Source organism: Triticum urartu, chromosome 7A (genome assembly GCF_056163025.1).
Source record: "Triticum urartu cultivar PI428250 chromosome 7A, HENAU_Tu73, whole genome shotgun sequence".
NCBI classification, from domain to species: Eukaryota; Viridiplantae; Streptophyta; class Magnoliopsida; order Poales; family Poaceae; genus Triticum; species Triticum urartu.
In genome coordinates, this window is record NC_141879.1 from 723,420,352 (window position 1) to 723,434,020 (window position 13,669).

At 41.6% G+C, this 13,669-nt stretch overlaps 1 protein-coding gene, 1 long non-coding RNA gene and 1 pseudogene across 3 annotated transcripts; 1 reads left to right on the forward strand and 2 right to left on the reverse strand.

The window, feature by feature from the left end:
* Positions 1-2,661: 2,661 nt before the first annotated feature.
* On the reverse strand, positions 2,662-9,315 carry LOC125522804 (uncharacterized). Of its 2 annotated transcripts, XR_015612208.1 has the most exons (12): positions 9,194-9,315; positions 9,058-9,113; positions 8,883-8,948; positions 8,528-8,579; positions 7,825-7,942; positions 7,525-7,597; positions 7,057-7,451; positions 5,463-5,676; positions 4,966-5,034; positions 3,632-3,729; positions 3,357-3,430; positions 2,662-3,013 (listed from the first exon to the last, which is right to left on the reverse strand). It is a non-coding gene; the product is annotated as an uncharacterized LOC125522804 (long non-coding RNA). The 2 variants fall into 2 exon arrangements; XR_015612207.1 differs by lacking the exons at positions 8,528-8,579; positions 8,883-8,948; positions 9,058-9,113; positions 9,194-9,315 and adding an exon at positions 8,270-8,355 and having other exon boundaries at positions 7,057-7,597.
* A 1,719-nt stretch (positions 9,316-11,034) lies between these two features.
* On the forward strand, positions 11,035-12,200 carry LOC147962268 (uncharacterized; annotated as a pseudogene).
* A 404-nt stretch (positions 12,201-12,604) lies between these two features.
* On the reverse strand, positions 12,605-13,313 carry LOC147962269 (uncharacterized). Its single transcript, XM_087537708.1, has one exon. The coding sequence runs from the start codon at positions 13,270-13,272 to the stop codon at positions 12,634-12,636; it is 639 nt and encodes a 212-aa protein (XP_087393834.1). The 5' UTR covers positions 13,273-13,313; the 3' UTR covers positions 12,605-12,633.
* Between the last annotated feature and the right edge of the window lie 356 nt (positions 13,314-13,669).

Below are 13,669 nucleotides of genomic sequence, written 5' to 3' on the forward strand. Positions count from 1 at the left end.
CGTTCTCACTATAGGTGTGTTTGAGGATGATAGCGAGTCTCTTCACTTCCCCGAAGAAGATGCGCCAGAAGTGGATCAGGTCCACCTTAGATCAGGTCGCCAGTTAGCTGACCCACATCCTCCACCTAGAAACGAGCCTAGGAACAAAGATGTAACCGAGAATAAGACAATTGACCCGCCTTCTAAGGTGTCGGTCAAGTATGATGTAATCTCTCATTTGAAGAAAATACCAGCTATGCTTTCCGTGTATGATGCTTTGTCTCTTTCCTCGGATTTACGTAAGGCACTAGTCACAGCATTGTCATTTCCTGAAGATTATAGAGTGGAAGTCTCACAGACTGAAACTGAATTAAATGATGTGTTAAATATTACATTCACGGAAGAGGACATGTTGTTAGGAGCAAAGAAGCACAACAGACCTCTTATGTTTGGTGAGATTGACGACTTGCCAACAAATCGCATAATGATAGATGGTGGATCCGCCATAAATTTGTTGCCTCTGCTTACTTTAAAAAGGATTGGATATTCCCCTAAGGATTTGAGTCGGTCAAATGTGGTCATTCACGGCTTTAACCAATCAGGTCAAGAGGCCATGGGTACCATTTCTTTGGTACTAAAAATGGAAGCATTATCTACATACGTGAGATTCCATGTGATTGATGCAGCCACATCTTACAATGCATTGTTGGGCCGACCATGGTTGCATGAAAACCAGGTTGTGCCATCTACACTCCATCAGTGTGTCAAGTACAAAGAAAAAGTACACAAGCCAAAACCTGTAGTAGTACCTGAATCAAATATGGTAAAGAAAAATACTACAGAATCCTCAGCTGGCCGAAAGATTTATCAGTATATACCAAGTGACCAAAGGAAAGTGGGTGACCCAATATTCCGTGTCATCGATAAATCATCTGTTAAAAGAGGTACCAAAATGCCTATGCTCTTACCTCCTTTGGTTCAACATAAAATTGAGCAAGATAAAGAGGAGTCGCATGAGTATGAAAATAAAAATAAAAATGTGGTTCATATCACCTTGGAAAATAAAGATGATGAGTCATTGCCTATTTCTCTATACGATAACCGAGTTTTGTATATGATGCAGAGAATGGGATATGATACTCTCGCTGGCCCATCGTTGTGCGATGGCTGGGGGCAGCGAGCACCATTTGAAAAGGCGTTGTCCCGAGAACAACTCGAAGCTCTACACGAGGGCCAGCCTTTGAAAGAAAAAAGACATGGGCTGGGCTATGAGGTTTGCATGACCTCGACTGAATTTGTAGACCCAACTAAGGCATCCCCACAAATGGAGGATGGTAATCAGCCAACTATTGATGACTTGGAGGAAATAAATATCGGGACAACCGAGGATCCTCGATCGATTTTTATTGGCGCACGTCTGTCCAAAGAAAAGAAAGAGGAATATCGTAAGTTCCTTTCTGCAAACAAAGATGTCTTTGCTTGGACTTACAAGGAAATGCCAGGCTTAGATCCAGAGGTAGCGGTGCACCGACTTGCCGTGCAAGACGATGTTCCCCCAGTGAAACAAGCACAAAGGAGATTTCGACCCAAGCTACTTCCCAAGATAGAAGCTGAGGTTGACAAACTCATAGCCGCTGGATTCATTAGGAAAGTTAAATGTCCTAAGTGGCTTTCCAATATTGTTCCAGATAAAAATAAAAATGGTCAAATCCGTGTGTGTAGACTTTAGGGACTTAAATAAAGCATGCCCTAAAGATGATTTTCCTATACCTATATCTGAAATACTCGCCGATGCTACCATGAACCATGAAATATTTTCTTTCATGGATGGATATTCTGGATATAATCAAATAAAAATAGCGCCAGAAGATGAAGAGCTAACGGCTTTCAAAACGCCCAAAGGCATATTCTGTTGTAAGGTCATGCCATTTGGACTAAAAAATGCAGGGGCGACATATCAACGAGCCATGACCATAGTTTTAGATGGGTTGTTATATGTAATCGTTGAATGTTATATTGATGACATAGTGGTAAAATCAAAACGTGAAGACCATATGAAACATCTTGCAATGGTTTTCGAGCGTCTGAGGGAACATAACTTGAAAATGAATCCCATGAAATGTGCGTTCGGAGTTTCTTCCGGGAAATTTCTTGGTTTTGTGGTCACAAAGAATGGCATCCAAATTGACCCAAATAAAGTAAAAGCGATCGTCAAAATGCCACCACCCACAAACCTACATGAACTAAAGAGTTTCCAAGGTCACCTAGCATATATTAGGAGATTTATCTCAAACTTATCAGGAAGATGTAAACCATTCTCACGTCTCATGAAGAAGGGTGTCTCATTCGAGTGGGACCAAGCATGCCAAAATGCATTCTTGGACATTAAAAAATACCTTATACACCCACCTATCCTGGGTGCACCAGTTAAGGAGCGTCCTCTGATCCTACTAGATGACTCGTTGCGCCAATGGCGCAAAGGCCGAGAGGGAGACAAGTATTGTGAGAATATTTAGACACCCAACTTAAAAACCAAATGTGGCAAACACTCCCGCATCCTCTGCTTGGAAGCCGCCTTTTCTCATCAGATCTAACATAGATACATGATTCTTCAAGAGCAAATTTCAGAGAAAATATAAAACATGGAGAGCTGTAAGTTGTACTACTGAGACCATACCACCATATCTTCATTTAGTTTCTTTGGAAATCTAAAGGTCTAAGAGAATGGTACATGTGAGAAGCTGTGAATTCAGAACAAAAAACTAAACTAACTTCTAAACAAACATTGCAAGTTTGGAAGCCACAAAGAAGCAGCCCAGATCTCTCAGTGTAGTGCAGGTACATGTCCTTAATCCTGCATCCACAGCCCATAATTTTTCAACACCTAAATCCACGAAATCCAACCGAAGGAAATCATGGCAGAAACATGCGTCGTGGCTTACGTCTCGGAGAACGACCTCTTGGCATTATTGTGCAGGTTGGACACAGCAATCCTCGCTGCGAGCCCATAATTTCAATCTTCTTTAATCTCTAACTGAACCAAATAACAAAAGCTTAAGCTTAAGCATCCACACACAGAAAAAATGCAAAACAAATCTCACATAAAACTGTCTCAAGTCAGATACAGGGGAAACCAAGGTGAGATGATCATGTTTCTTATAGGAAACAATAACCATAGGCAAATACATACATTATTGTCCTATCAGAAGGTAGTTAGTTGTACTTCAAGTGGTACTGGGACATGAAACTCAGCCATTGAAATTTTTTAAACAGAATAGATGATAACACCAGTGTAGGCCATGAAAAAAAATACAAAGAAGAACATAATCGAGCATAATCCACCTCGACCGAAGCAACGGTTGATCAACAGCAGTTACCTGAACCTCGTGATGCTAGACCATATATCTATGGTTACCCTTTTTATTTCTCCCGCCTAACCTGAAGTAGTTATCTTGAAAAAATAGGGAGGCACACTTCAACAAATCAGTTCTTAGTAATTATAGAATGCCCTGTATTAAAGGAAGTAAAATCAAGCATGTATGTGCTCTAACTTTCATAACTGCATGTAAACTCAGCAACTAACTTTATATACCAAAGTGTACAATTCTCAAGTTTAGCTACAGAGACGAAAACAGGGACAAAGGGCGTGCACCTGAAACCTGACGGAGTTTGCTTCGGCCTCCCTCTCAATGGCCAACCCAGAACATAATCATCAACCATGCGCGCCTCCACCGTGTACTTCACAAGCATCTATAAAGATGGAATTGACATAAGCCATAAATCACAAGTTCTTGACACCAACGGCAATAGGGTGTCGTTTTAAACAATGTTCAGAATGATGGCTCTGAAAAATCTTTTAATGCCTATAGCAGACACATCTAAAGTGAATTTTGTTTGTTTTTTCTGTAACTAAGAAGTTGGAAATTGACAACCATGTATATATATCAAGGAAAAGTAGAGTAAAAAATGGATCACAATTATGCTAGCAGCAAAGTATTCTGGAAATGAAAAGAAAAGAGAAACGCAAGTTAGATCATTCCAGTCAAGTGTTGCAAGTATATCTTTCAAGCTTCGAGAAAATAGATACGGATCAAAAGAGGCTATCGCATCATCCTGGTCATTAACATCAGAACCATAATTTTGGATTTCTAAAGTTGCAAAATACTTTCTGGAAGCTGTTGTACAATTGTGTTTCAAGCTTCAAAAGAACCAAACTCTAAATATTTCATATTTTCCTAGGCACGACAACCGCAACAAAAGAGGAAACAGATCAGCCATAGTACAATTGTGTTTGTATAGGCCTACTAAAAGAACACATGAGTAATAAAGTCCACGAACTGAAATCTAAATAATTCCAGAGCAGCCCAAGCATAATGCAAGCAGCACAACTACGGCAGCGAGTTGCGGCCATCAGTTGTGCACAGCCTTCTACCGTGACGGTCTATTTTCACGTGTGGAGCTTAATGCCCTAGTAATCCGGAGGGGAGCCAGCGAGACATGTAGATTTTCAGATGGGCCACGGTCAACCACCATAAATGATAAATGGCTACTGTGGTAAATCCTACACATTTGGTACAAAAATATGGCAACAAAGCTAAAAAAAATATGTGCATAAGCTCATACCATGTACCTGACATAGGAGATAAATGTTAGACTTGCGAGCATGTACAACAAGACTCACCGAATATGAAACTTACAAATTAATTGTTATTTAATAGTTTTACTAGAGAAGGTGGGGAAATACATTAAAAAACATTCTCCAAGGGCATATTTTCAGCTGAAGTACCAAGAAAAAGATCTCGGGAAGGACAAAGAATAACTATATTAATAGTCTATAGATACTTGGCTAACCAGTTTGCTCCAGTTAATTGCAATGCAAATACAAATTTAAAATGGGTTCAATTTATATTAGCCTCATGCTTTCAGTAGCTAGAAACAAAAATATCGCATCCAGAACAACTGAAATATCACAAGAGAATAGCTTACAAAGACATTAAAACAGAACCCACATAAAAACTCTTTTCAACAATCAGACGTCGATAAGAAGACCATGATCTGAAACATAAATAAAGGAGGAAAAATCCATCAGAAAAAATCGTCCTAAGATCTTCCTAAATTTGTATAAAAGAGATATTCTAGCAAAAGAAAGAGAAATATTAATGCAGTATCACTTATCAATGTTGGTAACTTGTATGAATTACAACCTTTTTATTGCAATGTTTGTAATTTTAGTCTAAAGATTGAGCTCTTGTTTTTTTCCAGCTTCCTAATTTTCAAGTGCAGTTGGAAAATATCCTACAACACTGAATAATGGAAGAGATAAAAGTTTTAAACAATAAATTTCCTCGCAGAGTAACAACGAAGCTCTAACTAAGTGGATTTGCTCTTCTTTGGGGATATGCTAATTCATCTATCGCGGAAAATAACACAAATCATGCTAGTGTGCACTATTTCAAAATAGCTTCAATATCACTGGAAAATACCTGTGGTCGCTTGAATTGCCCAAAGGTGAATGCCACTGAAGATACAAGAGCTCTGAATCAACCAATTAATGCATAATCCAGTTCGCTGTACAGATATACCTGCGGTTTTAGAGAAGATTGAAGCAGTCAAATATAAATGACAGATTTCAATTTAATGAAACACCACAGTTTTACCTTCCCGGGAGCTTTATGCATTTAGGAAGCTGCACTGTCACTGGTAAGGAACAAAATAGGAGCAAATAAAACATGAATTCTGATTTAAGGGTAAGATGGTTCATGGCCTAGAGGTAAAGAAAAATAAGATTCACAATTAAAATAATGGTCTCAGTTATATGTGCATCTATATAACTGGTGCAGTTGCAGGTTAGGGCGAATGTCTCTTCCATTAAGTATGCCAGTTATCTAGTACCTCAGTTTGGACACTTCTTAAGTGAAACCTTCCATCATACATATAGTGCACATGCAATAGTTTCAGAATTCGGGCAAATTCACAGGATAGCACCCTCGCCGGATTGGCGGGTGCAGAGCGAGAGCCCGCCAGCCTCTGTGTCGCAGAGGGCGTTGAGCCAGCACAATGATTTGGGTGGACAGTTATTGTGTCTCACTTGGCTTTTCAATGATTTTTTTTTCATGTAGGCACCTTTTTATAAATAGAATGTCAACCCAGAATCCATAACCTTTCTTGCAAGCTGAAGAAACCAGAGGGAAATGCTTTACTGGGCCTAAACTACGTGTAACTGTGGATGTTATCATGCAGCACAGTAGGATACCAAATAAAAGTGTAAAACCTTCAAAGTGTGTGACTGGAAAATAAATGAAATGAACAATCTGCATTTACTCAAGCCCTTTCTTTTTATTGTGTACCAGCTAGAAAAGTATGTACAGCTAGTAGGTTGTTGTCAACCTGTACTTCAGAATATAATTCACATAGGGTACGGGGTAATTGAACGATGATGAATCACATACGCAATTCGTAGGTAGTGATTCGAAGCTCTGAAAATTGGAGAAATGCAACCCTGCTAGAAGCAGGCAGGCAGAGGCGAAAAAGTGTAACTACTCTAGATTGGAATTTGAAATAAACTTGATCAGATTCATCCGCATGAAGGAGGGTAAAATGGATCTGCTTTGACTGACGACCTGTCGAAGTGGATGTAGGTGTAGAGGTTGATCCGTTGCTGAGGCGAGGCTTGCGGCAGCGGTCCGAACGGGTTTCTTCGCACTGATCCAATCGGTGGCCTTTGTGTGCCTGGAAGCAAAATCTGTTCTGAATGACATAGGTAGGTCCATTTAGAGAAAGGAACACATAGTGGCATGCTAGCATCATTGTCAGACTGAATTCCTTTAGCTCACCACACAAGATAAAGACATACTGTAAGACCTATGATCCCATCTTTACATAAATTGAGAGACATATACCTATGACATAACTACAAGCTCTACATTCGAGATGACTGCTCAGAGTTTCTTCATTTCATCGCAATTCTTTTGAATACGAATAAGAGAAACTTGTTGCACTCTCTTTTTTAAATGAATAAAAGAACTCATTCCATTCGATAGAACATAACCTAAATAGTCAAATTTGATTGGTACTTACACTTTTCAGTTTCCAGAGTCGTCCATGTTCTGGACAACATTGTCACAGTGGATGCTAAGACCATCTCCCTTGATCAGTCAGCAGAACGGATTTTCAGATGTGGGCCTCTTCATGCCTTCGCCACTACTGTTGTTGACCTAAACTGTGATACACAAAATAACACGGATTAACAGAGCAAGCTCCAAAAATCTACAGCAGGAAAGCATAGATGATCAGAGCATTGAATCAAAGCGGATTTTTCTGCCGGGACACGGTTCTATCAGAAGGCAGCCTTGGATGTACAGATGAACTGGATCTCCGCCGTCGCTTTATGGTTAGTTGCTGCAACTGCCTCCGACTCCTCATGGATTTGGCTACAAGGTCACGCCTGATAGGGAAGTCCCAGCTTCACATTCCTGGAGTACACCACTGTCAGGCTTTACTCGCACCAGAAAAACCAGTGCCATTTACAAGGACTAAAGCATAGACCATTTCTCCGGTATCCTGATAACCTCGCAGTCTATTTGCTTTAGCTCTCGCGTCTTCCTATGTTGACCCAGCTCTGCATACAACGTTAAGTTACCCTTATGTATCCATGTAAAAATTAGACTATCATGGTAATAAGAGATCTACTCGATGGTAAAACATAGCTCATATAATAAGTATGAACAGACACCAAAGGATGCATCCTTCTAAATAATTCCGAGGGCATCATGAGTATTGCAAAAGCATGTACAAATAAATACATAGCTAAAGAGGAATGAATATTTCCTCTTGGGAGTTTCATACCTCTAGTTCTTCTGGTTCATAGATGTAATGTGACTTCCGGGATGTGAGAAATAAGGAATTAAAATGCATTATGTGCAAGGCGGTACAACTCCTCTCCTCTAATTATAATATGGATATACTGCATAACAAAGCAAACCTTATTTAGAGCTACAGCTAGGAAATTAAAACTCCAATTGACCACTTAACCTTACAACATAGGCCTTAAGTACAGGGAGACACATAAAAACTTGGATCTATTACAAAGATGGTTCTTGTATGATTAGCTGAATATATAGTAATATAAACGCCAAGTGCAACTGTGCAAGCTTTTATCTACCAATCACAAAAATACAAATGGAAAACTAAATGATATAGACTCGTCAGAGATGATAATCAAATCAAACTTAGTGACAGCGAGGTAAAAATAAAATACACGACCATATACTTAACAGGAGACAATCCTAACCTGGTCAAATATCCAACACTACACCCTTCCTCCTTGCTTGTTTCATCACTTCCTACTCCAAAAAAGAAACAGAACATTGTTTCATACACATGTGTGATTTAACACTAACTTTACTACGGGTTTGATTCAGTTCATCATCATGAATTTGGTTGCCACTATACACATATAGACTCGTCAGAGATGATAATCAAATCAAACTTAGTGACAGCGAGGTAAAAATAAAATACACGACTATACTTAACAGGAGACAATCCTAACCTGGTCAAATATCCAACACTACGCCCTTCCTCCTTGCTTGTTTCATCACTTCCTACTCCAAAAAAGAAACAGAACATTGTTTCATACACATGTGTGATTTAACACTAACTTTACTACGGGTTTGATTCAGTTCATCATCATGAATTTGGTTGCCACTATACACAGCAGCCGGACGATCACCAACTATTACTATGATTAGCTTTAACAAGGGGACAAATAGTTTAAGTAGTGGTTAGCTCAACAAGAATCTAAACAATCCATGGCATTCATCTCCTAAGACACATCCAACAGTTGTGAAGAAACAGTTACATCAGGGTGGGGATTGGAACAAGGACTGAGAGAGAGAGGAACATACCTAGTACAAATCCAATCTCTGTCCTTTTTTCTCATCGTTGATTACCACCGTTGCCATTACGAACACCTACAAAATATGTGTTCTCAACTCCTGAATATCCCACGAGAAATAGCAGCAATGAAAAAGATGAAAGTGGACTTAAATTCAGAGAGATGGAGAGAGAGAGAGAGATCACCTTGTTCTTCACCAAGCTCTTCCTCAAGATTCGTCCCCTTCTCTTTTTTCTTAGATCTGCACACATATGTTCAGAAAAACCATAAATCAAGAAGTAAAAACTGGGGAGGCAGATGACTCGGACGCAGATGGGCAACCTAGACTGGGGACATGTGATGACGGCCAGCACCGCCTGGAACTCCGACCTTCCTGCTCCTTTCCTCATGCCATCGCCCTCATCCTCCCCTGCTCCATGCCCACCACAAAGACCATGCCACCCTGCTCTCCTATGGCGGCGACCTGCGCCTGATCCAGACGACCGGCACGCGGCAGCAGCGGATCCAAAAAATAGCCACCCCAAAACTAACCTAAACATCAAATCAATTAGGATTACTGCCAAGAATCAGAACAAGGAAATGCAAAGAAGAAGGCACATACGTGGCTGAGGGTTGAAGATGTGCGAGCTCTCGGCAAAGGTGCCCATGGCAACACCTCCGCCCTCCCGTTCGTCGTCGCCGGCCATGACGACCTGGACAAGCTTGTCGTCGTCGCCGTCGGAGAAGCTCGCCTCCACACCAGCAGCTAGCGGGCGCCGGCTTGGGGGAGCTGCCAGCGAGGCTCTGGCCTAGGTCGGAGAGGCAAGCAGGGGAGCCGGCGTCGAGGAAAGAGGAGATGAGGGGACGAGCAGGGAGAGGGACGGGGCGGCGTGGGAGAGAGGAGGGAGCGAGCGAGGAGATAAGGCGGCTGCTTTACTTTTTCCTTTTACCCCTCGTCCGTCTAGGGTTTCTTGCTTTTGTTACGCAGAATTGAACGAAAGGCACGTCATTCTTTTGACCCATACATAACGAGCCTCACTTGTCATTCGCTCTCCAAACAGCCATGGACGTGAATAAAAACCGATGGCCCACCACACGCCAGCAGCCAAAAGGGAGCTACAGGAACGAATCCAGCGGCCGAACGAGCATCGCGCACGCGGGGGCGCTAGAATGGCGGGTAGTGTAGGAGGCTTTATATGTTAGATATACGGCAGCCATGCCTATGTCGTTGGAAGCTCTTTTAGCACAGAATAATGAGTCCGGAAAGGAAATGTCCCTATATTACCTTAGTTGCACCCTCGTGGGGGCTGAGTGCAACTATCCGGACATGGAAAAGATATGTCTCGCATTGGTGTTTGCAGCATAAAAATTGCGCCATTACATGTTAGAGCATACTGTACACCTCGTATCGAGAGCAGACCCTCTCAGGTACATCTTAAATAAAATGGTGCTTTCAGGTAGACTGGCTAAGTGGGCGATGTTTTTGTCGCAATTCGATATAAAGTTTGTGCCACAAAAGGCCATGAAGGGGCAGGCGTTAGCTAACTTCCTAGCTACACATCCAATACCCGATGATTTCCCCATAGATGATGACTTGCCGGATGAAGAGGTGTTCACTACATCAGTTGCTAGTACATGTTGGCAAATGTACTTCGATGGCGCATGTCGACGATCAGGGGCAGGTGCTGGAGTCGTCTTCGTGACGCCCAGTGAAGGGATAATCCCATACTCATTCACCCTAACTTCAGCAGTTTCAAATAATTCGGCTGAATATGAGGCTTTGATAATTGGGCTTGAATTAGCTCTGAATATGGGGTTAGATTCACTCACTGTTTATGGTGACTCTCAGTTAGTGATCAACCAACTACTGGGAATTTACATGGTAAAGAAAGAAGAATTAATGCCTTACTTCCAACAGGCCAAAATGCTCATGTCCATGTTTGCTGATCTAAATATTTAGCATGTTATAAGAAGTCAGAATGAAAAGGCTGACGCCTTAGCAGGTTTAGCCGCTAGTATGTCATTAACTTCACATCAAATGATGGACGTTCGTGTTGTAGAATGCAGAATCCTACCTATACTCGCCGAGGAGGAGGAGACGACAACGTCGGTTGCAATGACTACAGAGGTCTACGAGATTGAAGTCGGGGACTGGCGAAGCCCTTTCCTGGAATACTTGCTCCATGGATATTTTCCTCTGGACCCCGCAGAAAGGTCTAGAGTTCGGAAAAGGTCAGTTCACTATACATGCATAAACGATACCCTATATAGACGTTCTTTCGATGGCATCCCCCTCCGCTATCTAGCAGGGAATGAAATTTTGGAAGCCTTAAATGAAGTGCACGGTGGGGTGTGTGGGGCGCATCAATCTGGCCCTAAGTTATATTATCAATTGCAACATCTTGGTTACTATTGGCCTACCATGTTTGACGACGCCATGAAATTTGCAAAAAGGTGTCACGAGTGCCAGGTACATGGCAATTTCATACATCAACCCCATGAGTCGTTGCATCTCACAAATATTGCATGGCCATTTGAAATGTGAGGAATGGATATAGTAGGACCTATTAATCCGCCATCATCAAAGGGGCACAAATTTATCCTGGCTGCCACCGATTACTTCTCTAAATGGGCCGAACTTATACCATTAAAAGAGGATAAGGGAGAGCACGTGGAGCACATCATAAGAACACACCTCATATATCGCTTCGGAGTTCCTTCCCGTATCATGTCTGACAACGGGGGATCATTCAAAAATAAACATGTCGATAAGTTATGCTCGAAATTCAAAATAATTCATCACTATTCTACGGCTTATAATCCGGCAGCTAATGGACAGGCGGAAGCTATTAATAAAACCGTCTGCAAATTGTTAAAGAAAGTCGTGTCTAGAAATAAGCGTGAGTGGCATGAGAAACTTCTTGAGGCCTTGTGCGCTTATAGAACCACGACACATACACCAACTGGAATGACACCATACTCCCTCGTATTTGGAGGAGAGGCAGTTCTGCCATTAGAGGTACAAATCACCTCGCTTAGAGTTGCTATTCAGGAGAAACTTTCTGAAGAAGAGGCCATAAAATTACGCCTCGGCGAACTCGAAATGCTCGAAGGAAAACGCCTTCAGGCATTACAAAATTTGGAGGCTTATCAGGCTAGAATGTCCCATGCTTTCAACAAGTGCGTTAAAAGGAGATCACTCAAGCAAGGAGACCTAGTGCTCGCCGTCATCCGTCCAATGAATGTTACACAATGGATGGGAGGAAAGTTCGAGCCAAAATGGGAGGGTCCCTACATCATAAAAGAGGTCTACTCTACTGGTGCATATAGGAGTATCTTACGAGTATAAACTGGGGCACAAAAAAAAGATACTCCAACAACTTACGAGTATAAACTGGGGCACAAAAAGAAACTCCAATGACTTACGAGTATAAACTGTGACGTAAAAAAAGGGTAATAAAAAAACATCAAGCAGGCTCCAGACTTCATAAGCTTAAACCGTCGTACAAAAATGGTACGTACATGCATTTATATAATAAACAAATAGAATAAAATAAATAAGGTTGCAGGCCATACACAACGATAGTGTAAATAAATAAGGATGTTTCAACGTCAAAGCTGGCGTACTAGCACATCATGCATAAAATTTGGAGTTCCCACCTGAATAAACAAAGTACTGCTACATTTGAAGTGAAACTGAGTACTGAACATAAAATGATTCCAAGGGAAATGATGAATTGAAATGGACAAATAAAAGAGAACTAAACAAAGTCTACGCCTTCTCAAGAAGCTCGCCAGTTCTGCAGGTTGTTCAACAACTGACTTGCTTCAGTCTTCAAATCTGTTGTCTTTTGTTTAAATTCAGCAAGCCTTGCACGTTTGCCAGCATTGGTATCCTGTACACTCTTCACCAACTTCTTCTGTTCAGATTGATGGGCATCATGTGCTTGTCGGCGTTGTTCCATTTCCAACTTAAGCCTATGCAAAGTAGCAGTAACCTCTTCAAGCTGGGCCTTCGACTCTGCTTCACGTGCCTCCATTTTAGTGCACTTCTTCTCTACGGCAGATAAGTCCTCAATTATGGCCTTGGAAACCTCATGGCCAGACTTAATCCTAAGTCCTACTTCAGCAACAACATGCTCATCTCGCTCGGATTCCTCCCTGAACTTAGTCTGGCCAACCTCCAACTTCTTGGAAAGGTCAATAAGCCCGACCAACATGGCCTGCACCTTAGCTACCTCAGGTACTTGCGTGGGCAGCGTCTGAGAAACGCTCTCAAGCATAATGCGTCGCTTGGGATCACCAAGGGTAGAGTCGTTCAGTCCTTCGAGGGCTCGTTTCACCACGAAATCTGTAGCATCCATAAATGTGTCCTTGACGAAACTGCAGTCCATCTGTGCGTCTTTCCCTGATACAACCATCACCTCAGGGTCTTGTGAGTGGCGAATTTCTTGTTCGCAGCCTAAAAAAAAGAGATGAGTTATGAGAATTGATGATAATGATGGTCCATAAACACGACCAGTTAAATAAACATATAAATAAATAAACTACCAGGTAAAGTTGACAAGAAACCAAGAGCACTAGGGGTAGGGGGCACAGTTTCATCCACACCTGGGCTGGAAGGTGGACGACTTGTGCCACGCTCGCTAATGATATAATCCTCGACGGATAAATTGAAGAGGTCACCAAGGCCATGGTCCTTCTTGAAGGAAATATGCCCTAGAGGCAATAATAAAGTTATTATTTATTTCCTTATATCATGATAAATGTTTATTATTCATGCTAGAATTGTATTAACCGGAAACATAATACATGTGT

Bases quoted from the DNA above. Each gene is read 5' to 3' on its own strand.
- LOC147962269 (XM_087537708.1), bottom strand. From the start codon at position 13,272: ATGGTTGTATCAGGGAAAGACGCACAGATGGACTGCAGTTTCGTCAAG.